A 15,970-nucleotide genomic window follows, 5' to 3' on the forward strand; every position below is an offset into this window, starting at 1 on the left:
TAACTCAGAAAATGACCCACAGACCAGCAGGACAGATTCTCCAGAGCTAAATGTGGAGAAGAAACCACATGGAACAGGGTAAGAATACTGTTGGGAGCTACATGGACCACGGGACTGCTGGCAGAGGAGAGGGACCCATGGGGGCTAGAGAAGAGACAGAAACAGACCCTCACACTAGGAAGCCTGCACAGGCAAGATGAATTTGATTTGAAAATCAGAAGGGCCAAACTGCATGAGTTCTTACGACGAGTGGGACTTAAGACCTACTTTAAAAATCATCAGGGCTGGCTCTGGGAGAGCCTGGAGGGCAACAGGAAACTGAAGCCCTGTCCTTTAGGAGCACGACAAACAGCCCCATGAACGTACAGCATAGAAGCAGCAGTTTGAAAATACGATTGGGGTGTCCTTGTTTACTAATCTCAGGGCATGTGTCGCAGGGGCAGGGATCAGTGGCAGGTTTCTCCAGGAACCAAGGAACAGGCAGGTCCACTTCCCTCCCCTGCCTTCCAGTATGAACACACAGCCACCTGGGGGAACCCGAGCAGCAGACAGTCCCTACATAACGCGCTAATACTATGCCTCCTGCCCGCCCCCGATCCCTGCACTTAAGCAGATCCACCCTCTCCAACTTGGCCTGTCTTGGTCCTGGTGGCTGCAGGTCCTTCCCACAGTGGACCAGCACAAGCCCTGCGAACACCACACATCCAGCCCCTGCACACTTCAGTGGATCTGCCCCCCTCCCCCCTCCCCCATACACACGCTATTGGCCAGAGCCCATCCAAAGTAGAGCCAGAGCTTGGCAGTGCACAAGCATCTCTGCCCAGGCCGGCATCACTCCACAGCGATGCCTGCCCCTGGGAAAGGGGAAGATAGCCACATCCCCACCAGCCCAACTAGGGCCCCAGCAGTGGGCTGAGGGTGGACATCTGGTCTGACCACAGGCCCCACTCAACAATGAACAGAAACTTTCAGGATACAAAACGGTGGAAGTGCCCTGAGTTCCGTGCTACTACATTTCTGGCAAATGCCAGGTCTGACTCAACTCGGGCCCAGGCCCACCTGAGACTGGACCACTTTCCTACACCATACACAGAAATAAACTCAAAATGGATTAAGGATCTAAATGTAAGACCTGTAACCATAAAAATCCTTGAAGCAAACACAGGCAATAAGTTCCCTGACATCAGCCTTAGCAACATTTTTCTACATCTGTCACCCCAGGCAAGGGAAACAAAGGCAAAAATAAACTATTAGGATTACATCAAAATAAAAAGCTTCAGCACAGCAAACAAAAAAAGCCAACCTGTGGAATGGGAGAAGATATCTGCAAATGACACATCTGATAAAGGGTTAGTATCCAAAAAATATAAAAAAATTATACAAGTCAACACAGAAACCCCATAAATAATCCAGTTAAAAAGTGGGCAGAAGACACGAACAGACATTTTTCCAAAGACAGATGGTGGCCATGAAAAAATGGTCAACATCACTAAACCTCAGGTAAATGCCAATCAAAACCACAATGACATATTACCTCAAGCCTGTCAGAAAGGGGGAAAAAAATAAAAAACCCACAAGAAACAACAAGAGTTGGTGAGGATGTGAGAAAAAGGAACCCTTGTGCACTGCCGGTGGGAATGCAAACCGATGCAGCCACAGTGGAAAACTACGGAGGTTCCTCAAGACATTAAAAATAGAATTACCGTATGATCCAGTAATTCCACTGCTGGGTATTTACCCAAAGAATACAAAAACATGAATTGGAAATGATATATGCACCCTTATGGTAATTGCAGCATTATTTACAATAGCCAAAATATAGAAGCAAGTGTCCATCAATAGATGAATGGATACAGAAAATGTGGTACACACGCACTTCCCCAGAGGAATATTCCTCAGCCATAAAAAAAGAATTTTGCCCTTTGCAACAACATGGATGGATTTAGAGAGTATAATGCTAAGCAAAAAAATTCAGAGAAAGACAAATACCATGATTCACTCCACGTGGAATTTCATAAACAAAAGAAATGAAGGGAAAAAAAAGAGACAAATCAAGAAACAGACTCTTAACTATAGAGAATAAACTGGTGGTTATCAGAAGGAAGGTGGACGGGGTGGGGGGTGGGGGGGATGGGTGAAATAGGTAAAGGGGATTAAGAGGACACGTATCAGGATGAGCATTGAGTAACATATAAAACTCTTGAATCACTACACTCTACACCAGAAGCTAACACAGAGTTAATTACCACGGAATTATAATTTTTTAAAAAATAAAAAATTCCCTCAGTCCAGCTTGCTCAGTCTACAGTTTTACATTATATCCAGATTAGAAATCAAAATGAGAGTCTAAACTAACAGCAACGATATTGATTTAAAAGAGAATAAAGAATGTTCTTAGTGTAAAAGTCAAGCTAAATGTAGTTTAGGATTTACCTAAGTGCGACCAGCAGGTGGTGGTAACTACACACAGAAATTTTAATGCTTTTTTTCCTTTCGTTCTTTGCCTGTAAATAGTTTTTTCATAGCTGTTTATCTTAATTAAGGTATGATGTAGCAAATATTGCTAACTCAATCTCAAATTTTCTAGGGAAAAGGTTTATAATAGAATCAAAGGAAGCGGATGGAAAGTGAAATCAGAGATTTTCTAATTCTCGGAGTTCATAAGTGAGCTCTTGGGTGGGGTTCCTGGAAATCCTTGAAATGAGCTGCAAATTGATGTGCATGTCTTTTTTATTTTGGGAAGAAAATACATAGCTTTCACAATAGCCTCAAAGCGTCTATAATCTCCAAACATAAGTTGATGATGTAATGGGACAAATTTCAACCCATGACTGTTTTTTCAGGACAAAGTTTAAAATATTCAGCTTAGCACTTTAGGCTCTTCAAGAACTACTGATTCATTTATATTACTTATTACATTAAAAGCCAACTTATCCTGCAATCTAGACCTTCTAGACATCTGTAAGCCTGTAAGGAATTAAAAAAATATTTTTAGCATCATTCTCAAGCGTTTAAAGAACTGAAAAGTATCAGTGTGGTCAGGCAATGGTTTGAAGTATAGACCAGCAGGCCTACCTTTCTCTACAACTTCGTAGCTTTGTTACTCTGGGCCCATTACTAACCTCAGTTTCCTCATCGGTAAAATGATGATAAAAACAGGACAGTGAGGACTAAAGGGTTGCCTGCAGAGCAGTTAGCCCAGTCCCTGGCAAATTTGGGGTGTTGAATTCGCTGTTAGTTCAATAGCTCAGAAGAAAGTGGCACTTCCACTGGATGCGCAGTTACAAAGGCTAATAAGTCTTAAACGGTTGTTAAAGCTGAAAAGCACGACAGAAGTAAAAGGAACTGGAGAGAAAACCAGACCAGGCAAAGCAAAACAAAGCAAAAAACCCCCAACAACTGAAGGAAAAAGACATTTGTGAAAACAACGTAAAGCTGCAAGCCAATAATGGTGGCAATTGCTGTATCATTGTACGCGCCAAGAGCGATGGTGCCGGTTGCTACCATGTATGGCTCTATTCCTGCCCCTGGTCTAAGCACTTGACACAGAATGAGTAATTCTACCTTCACATGGACTCTGGGGCGATACAGCAGACACTGCTGCCTGTACGATTACTCACTCTTAACAGAAGCCTGCCACCGCTGAGCTCACAATATAACCAACGTACCAGTCGGCGCTGGATTGAGACAGCCATCACCAGTTCCCGCTTCTCTGTTGGATACGGGTTTTCTCACCTGCTCTGGAGTCAAGGAATGACCATGTGACTTGAGCTGGACCAACGGATACCAAAGAACGTGTGCTGGGAAGCAAGGGCTTCTCGGAAATGCTTGCATCCCGAGCCTCAGACATAAGAGGAGGACTTGTTGGGACTATTCTCTTCTCGTTCTTCCTGACTACAGGCCGACTGGTGAAGAGCCAGGTGGCAGGGCTGAAGACCAGCGTGGATTTTGGCTCAAAGGGACACAGGTGAAAATGCTAATCAGAATTGCTCTAAAGACTGGGTGGTTTCAGTTATGAGCAAGACTGACCGATACACAGCAATGACATTTAAGGATATTGCTATTTAAGACCGTCCAGTACAAAGTGCGACATGTGCGTAATGTGCAATGACGACACTAAGAATTGGTTAATTATGAAAAAATTGTCAGCAATATTTCTCTCGAAAAGGCAGAGGGCTTGAATGATCAGCTTTCAATTATCTGCACACTTAGAATTACATAGAACATTTCTGAGCCTTTGCTAATGTGCTTCAGTCTCCCTCCTTGGTGTGTCCTCTGACACCACTCACTGGCTGAAGCAAGAATTCTTTGGCTAAGTTGTCCCTGGATACAGTGACTAAGAGCTTCAGCCCTGAGCTCTGGGAGACCTTGAATATCCCCAACAGCTGGAAAAAAGTGGTGAAACAGCTTCCAGGGGGAAAGGACGTGGCTCAAGAATAGTTGGCGTTGAAGATAAGTTACACAAAACTCTCTTCCTCTTGGCTTCCTCCTTTTCCTACATGCCCTACTTTAGCTCATAGAACCTAACCACTGGAGAAAAGGCACAACACAACACAAGGGAGTCTCCTGCCCCCCGCCCCCACCCCCACATTTCTCCACACCAAGCTCCAGCCACTGAATTATGTTACTTGCACAAAAATGCTGATAAATTATTCATAGTCAATATGCCACAGCATATCATTAGTTCTTTAAGATGTTTCTTTGGCCATGGTAAAGTCTCAGGATCACGTCTTCTAATACAATTCCACATTCATGTTCTCTAGGCCCTTGACATGGAATTCAGAACACATAACATATTCTAGAATTCTTATCTAAGACTGACTTCAGAAATCATTTCATCCTATTTAATAGTTGTGAGACTTTAGCCTATGAATGAGTAACCTATTTCCCCAACTAGATTCTAAGACCCTTGAAAGCAGAACCTTCCCTCACTTTTCCTGATGTCAAGCACAGTTCTAAGAATACACTGGGTACACCACATATATTCAATTGGTAGCTCACTGGGGATTCGTAAGCCGTCATGATTATAAAATAAGCAAAAAGAGGGGCGCCTGGGTGGCTCAGTTGGTTAAGTGTCTGACTCGTTTTCAGCTCAAGTCATGATCTCCTGGGTCGAGTTGTGAGACTGAGCTCCACGTAGGGCTCCACGCTTAGCAGAGTCTACTTGAAGATTCTGTCTGCCCCTCCCCCAAATCTGCTCCCTCTCTCCCTCTCAAATCTTATAAAAAATAACCAAAAAGAATCATTTTTTGTGTGCACACACACAACGGTCACACAACTGATTTACGTGGCTTTTCCGCTAACAATCATTTTAGAACTCAAGTGACTGACATTTTGGTAAGGGTTCCGTCAGCCCCTAAACCTCTTGAGTGTTGCGGTCAGATGACTTCAGGGCAAAAGCCTGAGTCAGTTGCCCAATTTTGAGAAACTAAGACCTTGTAATTGGAACAGGAGGGATCTCGTCCATTCTACCCCTGGTTAACCACAGGAAGTCCAGAAAACTTTAATTCAAGGATGACCAAATACTAGCAAGAAGGAGTAAATGTGGGTTTTGGAGTCAGATACGCTAGGGCAAGATGTTTAATGCATCTGAGCCTACTCTCGCCTTCAGAGGATGTGATACATACTTCGGATGATTGCAGGGAAGACTAAATAAGAAAATGGAAACAAAATGCCTAGTCGTTAATCCTTAATTCCTACTTTATTTGATGGCAACATGTCTTATCTAGCCATGGTGAAGCTCAGCCTATTACCAGGGGAAAAGAAACTGCAAAACTGATAATCCTGAGTTCTATTTTATCAGCCAAGCACAAGGCAATGGTGCAGGGCATGCTGGAGCACGACGGACAACGTGAGTGGCCCATCTGATTGCTCATCAGCTGATACAGAAGAAAACTGAATTTGACGAAGTGGCACGGCTGAATTTAGACAGGCATGTGGGCATAACGTGTATTTCACATGGTTTCCGTCCATGGGGAGCGATTCTCTGATGCTCATTTCCATCTGATTAAGTCTACTTTTTTGATAATTCCAGTAAAAGACAGAAATCAGTTGAAAAATCAGCAATAAGTGAGTGAAGAGTTCTTAAATAAACGAGCTTGCAAAGGAAAAGGAGAGGCTGAGAGTCTCTTTATCTCATTGGAAGAGCACCCCCCCCCCCGCCCCCGCCCCCGACCTCACAGCTGGAGCCCACAGAGCCAGGGTCCTAGGCTGTTGAGAGAATAGTCTGTAGCAGGTCATGCAGGTCTATCTCCATAGCTGCTCTCCCGCCACAGCTCCCGTCACCCCTCAGGGCCGTCTGTGTAGCTTCTAGCCCTTTCCCCAGCGCACATTAAAGAACTATCACCAGTCCTTAAAAAATACCCACCATTTGCTTTGACGTGGATGCAACTGGGGGGTATTATGCTGAGTGAAATAGGTCAGTCGAAGAAGGACAAACATTATATGGTCTCATTCATTTGGGGAATATAAAAAAATAGTGAAAAGGAAATAAAGGGGAAAGGAGAAAAAGTGAGTGGGAAATATCAGAAAGGGAGACAGAACATGAGAGACTCCTAACTCTGGGAAATGAACTAGGGGTGGTGGAAGGGGAGGTGGGCGGGGGGTGGGGGTGACTGGGTGATGGGCACTGAGGGGGGCACTTGACGGGATGAGCACTGGGTGTTATTCTATATGTTGGCAAATTGAACACCAATAAAAAATAAATTTATAAAAAAATAATCAAACTCTGTGCCCTATTTATAAATGTGAGAAATCTAACCCATTCCTGGAGACTGTGACTACCAAACAAGACTTTATCTTCCCCATGTCCCCACTTCTTTGGGTGAGCAGTTCCTGCTATGGACGGTGTACACACACACACACACACACACACACACACGCATACTCACATGCATTTTCCAAGCATTCCATTTCAGTTTCAGAGGAGTAGGCTTTTAAGACTACATATACTCAAACTGTGGCAGACCCCTAAGTCACTGAACTAAAATGATTAAAAATGGTTTCAGTGTGAGCCCTTCTCAGTTTTTTGTGAACAATCAACAACGCAAACTCAGCATTTCCTGCGTTTCTACTATGCAGGCATGCCTGGAAGACTGTAGGCACTGAGCAAGTCCCCTGCAACTCGACAGAGTGGGTCACTGGTCAACCAGCTAGAGGATGAGGCCACAGTCATCCCAGCTCACGTTTTCTGGGCCCCTCGGTGTTTAGCACTCAGTTCATCCTCACAGTCGTCCTAGGGTCTTAGCAAGTTCTCCATGAGGAACTGGGCATTATGAGATGCAGTTTAAACAAACCCCGAGGTAGGGGTAGATTTGGTTGTAGTTTTCCAGAAGCAGGTGAGTGGCCAGGTCTAAGGCGCAGGTTATGCTGGAAAGACAATGGGCAGCTGGGCACTGCTGACACTCAGGTGGCGAGAGCCAAAGTGAGCAGTGCTGTGCGTTTGTGAGTAGGAAAAACATAGGGTCAGAGAAACATCTAGCATTTGGTTAAGCAACTCAGAGAGTTACTGCAGTTCCTGATGAAAGGAATTCTGTTAAGAACTGTTTCTGTAAAATTATTCTAGTAACTATTGATTGGACCACTTGGAGCAGAGACACTGAAAATGAGGAATAGTTCATAAATTTTAGTAGCCACAGATAATCGAAGCCTGAACTGGGGCGACTACGGAAAGAAGTGGTTTCTTTTCTTTATTTTTTTTTAATTTATTTTTTTGATGACCAAGGTCATAAAAAATCAAGACTTCAGACTTTGTACAATTTCATAGTGGCTGAAATCACTATTAGGCTACGGGGCACGCTGCCAAGGGAGCAATCAGAGCTAGACGCACTAGAGCTGGAGCTCATCTATCGGGGTGATTTTAAATCAGTGTGGGCCTGCCTGGATGCAGAAGGGGAGGTGTCAGGCGAGGAGAGAAACTCCCCTCTTCAAACCGTTGTCACCATTTTATTTCCCTCGGTGCCCCCAATGATCAAATCCACACAGAGTCCAAGAATCGAAGAGAAACACCCAATTAAAGTCTGCAGTCTGCCTCACCCAGAGGGCTGGGTGCTCAACATAAACAACAGGCTTCTCAAATGCCCGTCCCCCATACCTGCTCTCCCAGTTCCCTCCATTAAGGAACATTCAAGAGCGCTTACCGCAAGCATCCGCTCTGGGACGAAGCACTCTCCACATAGTGTTTCAGAGCAAGCTGGAACTCTTCCAAGTCCTCTTCTATCACAGACATCTGACGCTGGACGAGCATGATGTGCTGCCGAGGAAGAGCCAAGTGTTACCACTCTGGCTGCCAGGGAGCCCCCCTTAAGCTGACCCCCCATGGCCCAGCCCAGTCCTCCTCACAGAGCAAACAATTCTCATCTAAAAATACGACCAAAAGGAAGACCATGACTAATCCAAGTAATAACACCGTAGAAAAGCTGTAAAGCAGGCTGGATCTTCGTCTTGCCTCTAGGAGCAGGTGCTAAAGAGAGTGTCTTCCCAAGGATACACTTCCCCGTTAAAAGCGGTGGTTCTCAATTAGAAGCACTGGGGAGGTCTTCAAATTGCACTTCCACCAGAATCTCTGGAAGTGGGGCACAAGCACTAGTATTTAGTGGCTCTAATGTGCAGCCAGGGCTGAGAGTAAGTCCTACTCTACACACTGCGCAGCTGCAGCTTTACCTTAAATATTTTGGGATATTAGCCATGTGTATCATGACAAACAAATTTCAACCTTCGTGCTCAACGTGTTGCGTTTCCAAAGGTACATTAACCACCGACCACATACCACACAGGCCCTGCTCAAAATCTCATGGCGTCAAAGGGAGCCTGTGTTTAAATGGAACACACTGGGCTGGATGGCAACTGCTTCTTGCAATAAATCCTATTATCTTTATAGCACTTGTAGTTTGAAGACTTCCCTATAGATCTGCCTATGGGCTTCTCATGGCACTTTGATCTCAAGATTAAGCCTTTCCTCCATCAACAGTTGGTAATGAATCATAGAGGTGGAAAAGAAAGAAAAAAAAAAGTAAGGATTGGGCGCGAATGATAAAAGTGTGAAACAACAATGTCAGGACAGTTTAGAATATGAGGAAAACAACTTGCACGATATTACCCAGCTGTGTGGTGGCAGAGCCAGAGTTAAGACCCTGGTTGGCTGTCTCCTCTCCAATGAGTTTCTCACGTCATGTTCACAGCCACCATTGTTGGAGACCAGTCCTATCAAACGTATCATATCAGGTTCTTTATATGTTCAGTTCTTGTTCCTACTTTGCTTTCTTACAGGTAAATGCTAGATGCTGAGTATATAGGGATGAATCAAGATAGAATCCTTACCTTCACGGAGTTTAGTAAAGAAATCAACAAGGTTTGAAAACTATATCTATGGAATAATTTTAGGTATTGATACGATCATGAAACTGATTATATGTAAACTGGCAAGAAGTCTACTGAATTTTTGACAGAACTGTGTTGTGCAATAAATCTTGATCCCAGTCTCAAAGTCCTTTGATCGTATAAATCTTAAGGTAATATTTGGGCCCCCAAACTCACCAGAGCAGGAAGCAGGCTACTGTTTAACCCCTATAAAGGACAATAGTCTTCAAACAGCTCTTTCCGATGGAGTCTTGGAGGATAATGAACCAAGAAGAAACTCTCAAAAGGACAACAATGGGCAACAGAATTCTTCCCAGAATGGAGACCCAGTTTCTAATCACTTCCTTCACTGACAAACACCTTCCCAGCATGAATTCATTGTTGCAATGAACCAGTGAATGCTGTGTGCTGTGTGCTAGTCATGCCTTTCTCGAATTGCAGCTCTTACGACATTTCTCCTGGCCCAGTCCTAAGTATTATGTCAGACTGCAAGGAACTGCCTCTTGATCTTACAGGGAGGACTGGTCATCACCCAGAGATCCTGGTCTTTGAGCCAGAAGCAGTAACTGCAGAGGACTTAGGGTGGTCTCCTCTGTGAAGGGGTCTATGTGTTCTATATATGTGAAAAGAATGAATATTTGATGATCAGAAGGTTCACTGTGGCAAAGACTCCAAACTGTCCCCCTAAATCCCTTTCCTCTTTTTTTCTAGGTAGAGTTATGAGTGCATATTCCATAATCCTTTGAAGTTAGGTGTCCTCAGCTGATGCATTTTCACCAACAGAAGACACGCAGGAGTGCTGTGTATTGCTTTTGGACCAAGACTTTCTAGAGAGATGTGACCTCCCTCCAAATTCTGTTCCCCTTTGCTGTTGATAGAATGACCTGCTTTAGAAATGGCAAAGCCACACTTAAGAGGAGGCTGTGTCCCTGAATCACTGTGTGGACCGTTTTACTGGGCAAGGGAAAAACTTTTATTATATTGGAATCATTCTCCATTTGGGTCTATTTGTTTCCATAGCCCAGTCGCCTTAATGAGTTCAGTAATTTTAATTGTGCTTTGTTTTATTTCCCTTAAGGATCAGAGACCAAGAATCAGTAGATACAAGCCTATTAACTGTTTCCTAAGATCATGTAATGAACAATCTCCTGTACCAGTCTCCCAGGACCTGGTTTTAGTATCAGTAACTAAGAGTTTAAGTTAATCTCTGCCAAAATAATTGTAGACATGTTCTTTTGACAGCAGTCTACAGGGACTTCTTGATCACGTATTTGTAATTAACAGGGACTCAGATAATTTCTCATGGGCTTTCCTAATAAATCTATCTACCTATTCCACCATAATTCTTTTAGTCTGAAGGCAATTCTTATGTGATCTAAATTGCAATCAAGAACAGACTCCTTCACTACTCCCTGAAGGCGTGCCCTTTGAAATCTGACTTTTTAGCTTCTTCTATCAAAACATGGATCCTATTTCCCCTTCCCTTGGATCTGGGCCAGCCACATAACTTAATTTGTCCAACAGAATGGGGCAGAAGAAAGCAGTGTGCCAGTTTCATGGTTAACTCCCCAGAGGCCTTGTGAATTTCCGTTCTTTCTCTTGGATCCCTGAAACTGCCATGTGAACAAACCCTTGGAGAGCAGGGCTCAGCCAACTTTTTACGAAAAGGGACAGAGAGTAACTATTTTAGGCTTTGTGTGCCATAAGGTTCTTGTCACACTCCACAACTCTGTTTTAGTGTAGAGACAATAGACAAATGGGTGTGGCTGTGTTCCAATAATACTTTATATATAAAAACAGGTAGTACACTATAGTTTTGCCAGCCCACGTGTGGGAGGATGAACGACCACATAGCACAGGGCTGAGTCAGTGGATTTATCCCAGTGGAGGCCCCAGACATATGAGAAAATCCAACCAAGATCAGCAGAGCTGGTCTGCAGCTGACTAAGGAGGCCAGTTGATACCAGAAGAACCACCTACTTGATCCCACTCTAAATTGCCTACCTCTAGAATTGTGGTTTAAATCACTGAGTTTTGGGTGGTTTGTTATATAGTAATAGCTGAGTGATTCATTCACGTACACACATGGATGTAAACGTAATTTGGAAAATAAATTTACTTTGCAACCAAAACAAGGTATGTCTTTCCCCTCTTTTCCTCAGACATTTGCACAAAGATATCAATTTATGAGGCCCAGATAATCTATGTTTTATGACTACTGTGATAACAGCTTTTTAAAATTTATTTTTATTTTTTTAAAGATTTTATTTATTTATTCATGAGAGACACAGAGACAGAGAGAGAGGCAGAGACACAGGCAGAGGGAGAAGCAGGCTCCATGCAGGGAGCCTGACGTGGGACTCGATCCCGGGACTCCAGGATCACGCCCTGGGCCAAAGGCAGGCGCTAAACCGCTGAGCCACCCAGGGATCCCCAACAGAAGCTTTTCAAATCTTGGGTAATTTAAGGTAGACATTCTGAGGTCCTAAGAAAATCCTTAAATTTTCTAGGCTGGTCAGATCAAGTTGTAGGATGAGGCACATGGGAGAATTACAGGAGTCCTAATATCTTCATTCTATGTCTAAATGTCACTTACATCAAATATACAGCATGAGATCCTTATTGAAATCTAGTGGGAATGGCCAGCCCCAGGCATTTTCTTTCCTCTGCCTTAGAGGGGCTTAGCCTTTATTATTTACTTTATAGGGATTTTGTAATGATGGAATTATGGTGAAATATTTACAGAACAGTGTTTGCTAGTCACATTAGGTTAGTGGCATCTACCTTTGAATTCTTGGATTTTTTTTCTCCAGAAATTTCAGCTTTTTTAATCTCTGGAGACAGAAATATTTTAAATGCAACTAATTTGTTTCATGTTTTCTAGCTCTATTTATGACATTTACCATTGTGTTCCAAGCACATCTTTAGAAATGTAACAGCCTTTCTTGTGTGTTCTTGTTCAATCTCATAATAGCTATTGCAAAGCAAAACTATGTTTTAATAGTCCATGACATCTTTGATGGCAATAATCCCCAATACACATGATATTGTATGTCAGGATTAATTTACTTCACAAAATATTATTATTCACAGGTTTTATGAGGGTCAAAAAGCAGAAAAATAATTAGATTTGTAAATTCCTATGCATAAGTTCTTCTGGTATAAACAACAATATGCTCAAGAAAAGTTACAGCTTTTGAAACTCACCAGAATGTGATCAAACCTTGTTTAAAATTATATTGAATCCAAAAAGAACCCTTTTGAACATAGAAAATATTTAGGAAATTGTCATCATTTTCCAATAGTTGTGCAATACAAAGTGCCATGTGAAGCATACAATGGCAGCAAGCAGAAAGGATCTGGGTGGATAAATATACCTGGCCAGATCCAGGATGTGTGGTCTGGCTGGATTCCCTCCAAAAATCATACTGACCTTTCAATGATTCATACTCTCTGCCTAGTATTTGACAACTAGAAGAAATTACCCCCCAATTTTCCATGAGCCATAAAGTGATAGTCTTGGATTTTAGATCTGAGTTTCTCTCTGATGTACATTTCCTATTTTATTATAACAAGAGTAAAATTATAAATTGTGAAGGTTGATGTCTTTATAAAATGCTTGTGACAAATCATTTGGAACATTTTAATATTCCTACGTAGCACCTTAGAACAACTGTTCTTTTAGTACAACATTGGAAAAATTCAATGTTGTAAAAGATATATAAATATTGTTTCAAACTCCTACTTATTCTTTTTTATTTCATCTTCAATACTATGTCATTCTCGAAGCATTTGCTGGCCTCCTAAGTTGAGCTGAATTCCCTTGCTGTCCAAATCTATGCTTTTCTATAATAATTGTCATCACTTGACCTGCTTGTTGAATCACTGCAGGTCCTCTGGGGTCTTGTAGCACCTGCAATATTCACCACTTTTTCTCTAGACCCTCCTCCAGGGCCTGGCATGAAGCTGGTGGTCAAATAAGCAAAAGATGCTTTTGCTTTTAGCCACTGACCATTCTTAAAAGCTCTTTTTTTTTAAATTTTTTATTTATTTATGATAGTCACACAGAGAGAGAGAGAGAGAGGCAGAGACACGGGCAGAGGGAGAAGCAGGCTCCATGCACCAGGAGCCCGATGTGGGATTCGATCCCAGGTCTCCAGGATGGTGCCCTGGGCAAAAGGCAGGCGCCAAACCGCTGCGCCACCCAGGGATCCCTTGAAAGCTCTTTAATAAATTTCATTTATGCACTATTCATTCCAGGAAAGGATTTGAGGTGGTCCTGCAAACTCAAGAGCCCTACATCATTGTCTTTCATCTATCTCCATTATCATGTCAAAAACAAACAAACAAACAAAAAACCTGACTTCACTTTTACTAGCTATATGGCCTTGAACCAGTTACTTTATCTTTTCATCCTTGGTCACGGAGTGAAATTGGAGCAGTGCGTGGTACTTGTTTCATAGAGATTGGGGGAGGATTAAAAGGAATAGTGTAGGTAAAAATCTTGCCCAGGATAGATACTCAATAGATGTTACTTCTCATACTCTGCTCACGGAGAAAAAAAAAAAAAAAAAGGACCTAAAAAAGAAAAAAAAGAAGAAATAATATCCTAGACTCATCATTATGTAATGACTCACGTCCCAGAAAACTAGATATGGAGCTTGTAGGGTTTGGGACTTTTGCTGTGTGTTTAAATAAGCCCACCAGATACTACTGATCTGCTCTCATGGTAGGAAATCTCATGAAATGGAGTCATGTTAGCTCACACCCTCACTGGCAAAGAACAACTCCACTTTAATGTCCAGAAATGCACCAAACAGTGAAGTCGGACTATTATGGTATGGGGTGCAGGTCTCGTGTAGAACTCCTGGGGTCTGGCTAGGGTATTTAAATCCTTCCACACCTTAATTCTCATCTGCAAAATGGGCTTAATGATGGCACCAACTCGTCTGGCTCTTATGAGGATGAAGTGAATTATAGATGTGTGTGTTTGGCACAATGCTTGGTACGTAGCAAAGGCTCAGAAAGGAACAGCTTTAAACAAATAAAGTGTATCATAAAAATGTATTCTTTGCTTTCCTATGTGGAACTTATTTTTCAAGGTTCTCAGGTATTCGCTAATGGAAAAGGAAAATTACCTCTCTAATCAATGAAGTCTAAAACTGGTTTTGGACACCAAGATAAATCGCTGAACACAAAGGAGCATGCAATGCTGAGCGCTGGCTGTGGATGGTGGAGACCTGTTTTGCTCATTCTGCATACAGGTTTCATAAGAATTGATGGTGATGCATCACCACCATTAATGATAAAATACAACTTTTTTTTTTTTTTTTTTTTTTAGAGAGAGAGAGCCAGTGTGAGAGAAGACAAGCAGAGAGGAAGGGCAGAGGGAGAAGCAGCCTCCCTGGTGAGGAGGGAGCCGACCGGATGGATGCGGGGCTCTATCCCAGGACCCTGGCTGGGCTCATGACCTGAGCCGAAAGCAGATGCTTAACTGACTGTGCCACCCGGGCGCCCTAAAATACAACTTTTCATGACACATATCGGTATCTCTGAGGAAAACAAACTTGTTCAAATCATTACTAGATGTGTATTCCCAAAGAACATAATTATTTTGCCTCTACGTGTCATTAACAATAGTTAAGGAATACCCTTTCCTGCTTTTTAACTAATATTGACTGCTGAACCATCTTGCCCAATCCTATTTTGTTTAATACTTCTATGTACTATTGAGTTAGTATTGCTGTGTGGGTTGATAAATCTTTTACAATTGACATTGGCCTCTCTTCTGTCAGGGACCAGAGAATGGAACAGTCTGCTACCTTCCATAAGCAATCCTTAGACAAGTTTTCTCCCACTTAGCTAGTGAGAGAGAATTGTCACAGGTTAAGAACTTACGTAAGAAGAGACGATGATGGTCTCTCTCTCTCAATATTAGAAATGAGACATTCAGTTTTCTTGACTGGAGTGGAGCTTTTTCCACATGCAAATCTAATTGATGATAGAGATGCAAGATTGCAAGGTCACAGTCCTGTGCCTACGGGATGGCTAGGAATAGTATTCTTAGTATGTGCAGTCGACAGCCTTCTCTCCTTCACAAAAAACATTTTGCTTCCCACCCAAATGTACCCCTTTAGAAATCTGGGTGCCTGATGAATTAATACAGACCACACACCCCTGTCTTTGGAGGAACAGAAACACTGAACACGTAGTGAAATATAAGTTGTCTTTGGGAGAAAGAGTCCTCATCTATGGGATTCTAATCATAGCACCATTAGTAAGCTGCTCTCAGAACCCTCTTTTTTGTTGTGTCTCCATGCCTATTAGCATCACTTCGTCTGTTCTCTTCCAATCTCTATAAATGGCCACCACTCTGGATAGACACCTTTTCCTTATGAGCATAAATGTTCCTTCCTCTCTAAATGTCAATTTTTTTTTTCTTTAAAAACGCTTTCTGAGCACTTACAGCGTGCCTGGCCTTAGGATAAAAGCTGAGATACAATACTGCATAGCATCAAGCTTCAGCTCAGGTGCAGCACTCAGGCTCGCAGGGTTGTTGTTTGTGATACAGTGTTTTTCATAATATAATTTGAATGTCGCCCTTCTGGCCAAT

General features: G+C 42.6%; 1 protein-coding gene across 1 annotated transcript in view; it reads right to left on the minus strand.

Moving 5' to 3' along the window:
• Positions 1-15,970, minus strand: part of NECAB1 (N-terminal EF-hand calcium binding protein 1) — a 185,766-nt gene that overhangs the window by 10,374 nt on the left and 159,422 nt on the right. Inside the window, exon 10 of the mRNA XM_077876306.1 lies at positions 8,139-8,251. Coding sequence (XP_077732432.1) covers positions 8,139-8,251 — 113 coding nt within the window. The remainder of the gene's footprint in view (positions 1-8,138; positions 8,252-15,970) is intronic.

This window comes from Canis aureus, chromosome 28 (genome assembly GCF_053574225.1).
Source record: "Canis aureus isolate CA01 chromosome 28, VMU_Caureus_v.1.0, whole genome shotgun sequence".
Taxonomy (NCBI): domain Eukaryota; kingdom Metazoa; phylum Chordata; class Mammalia; order Carnivora; family Canidae; genus Canis; species Canis aureus.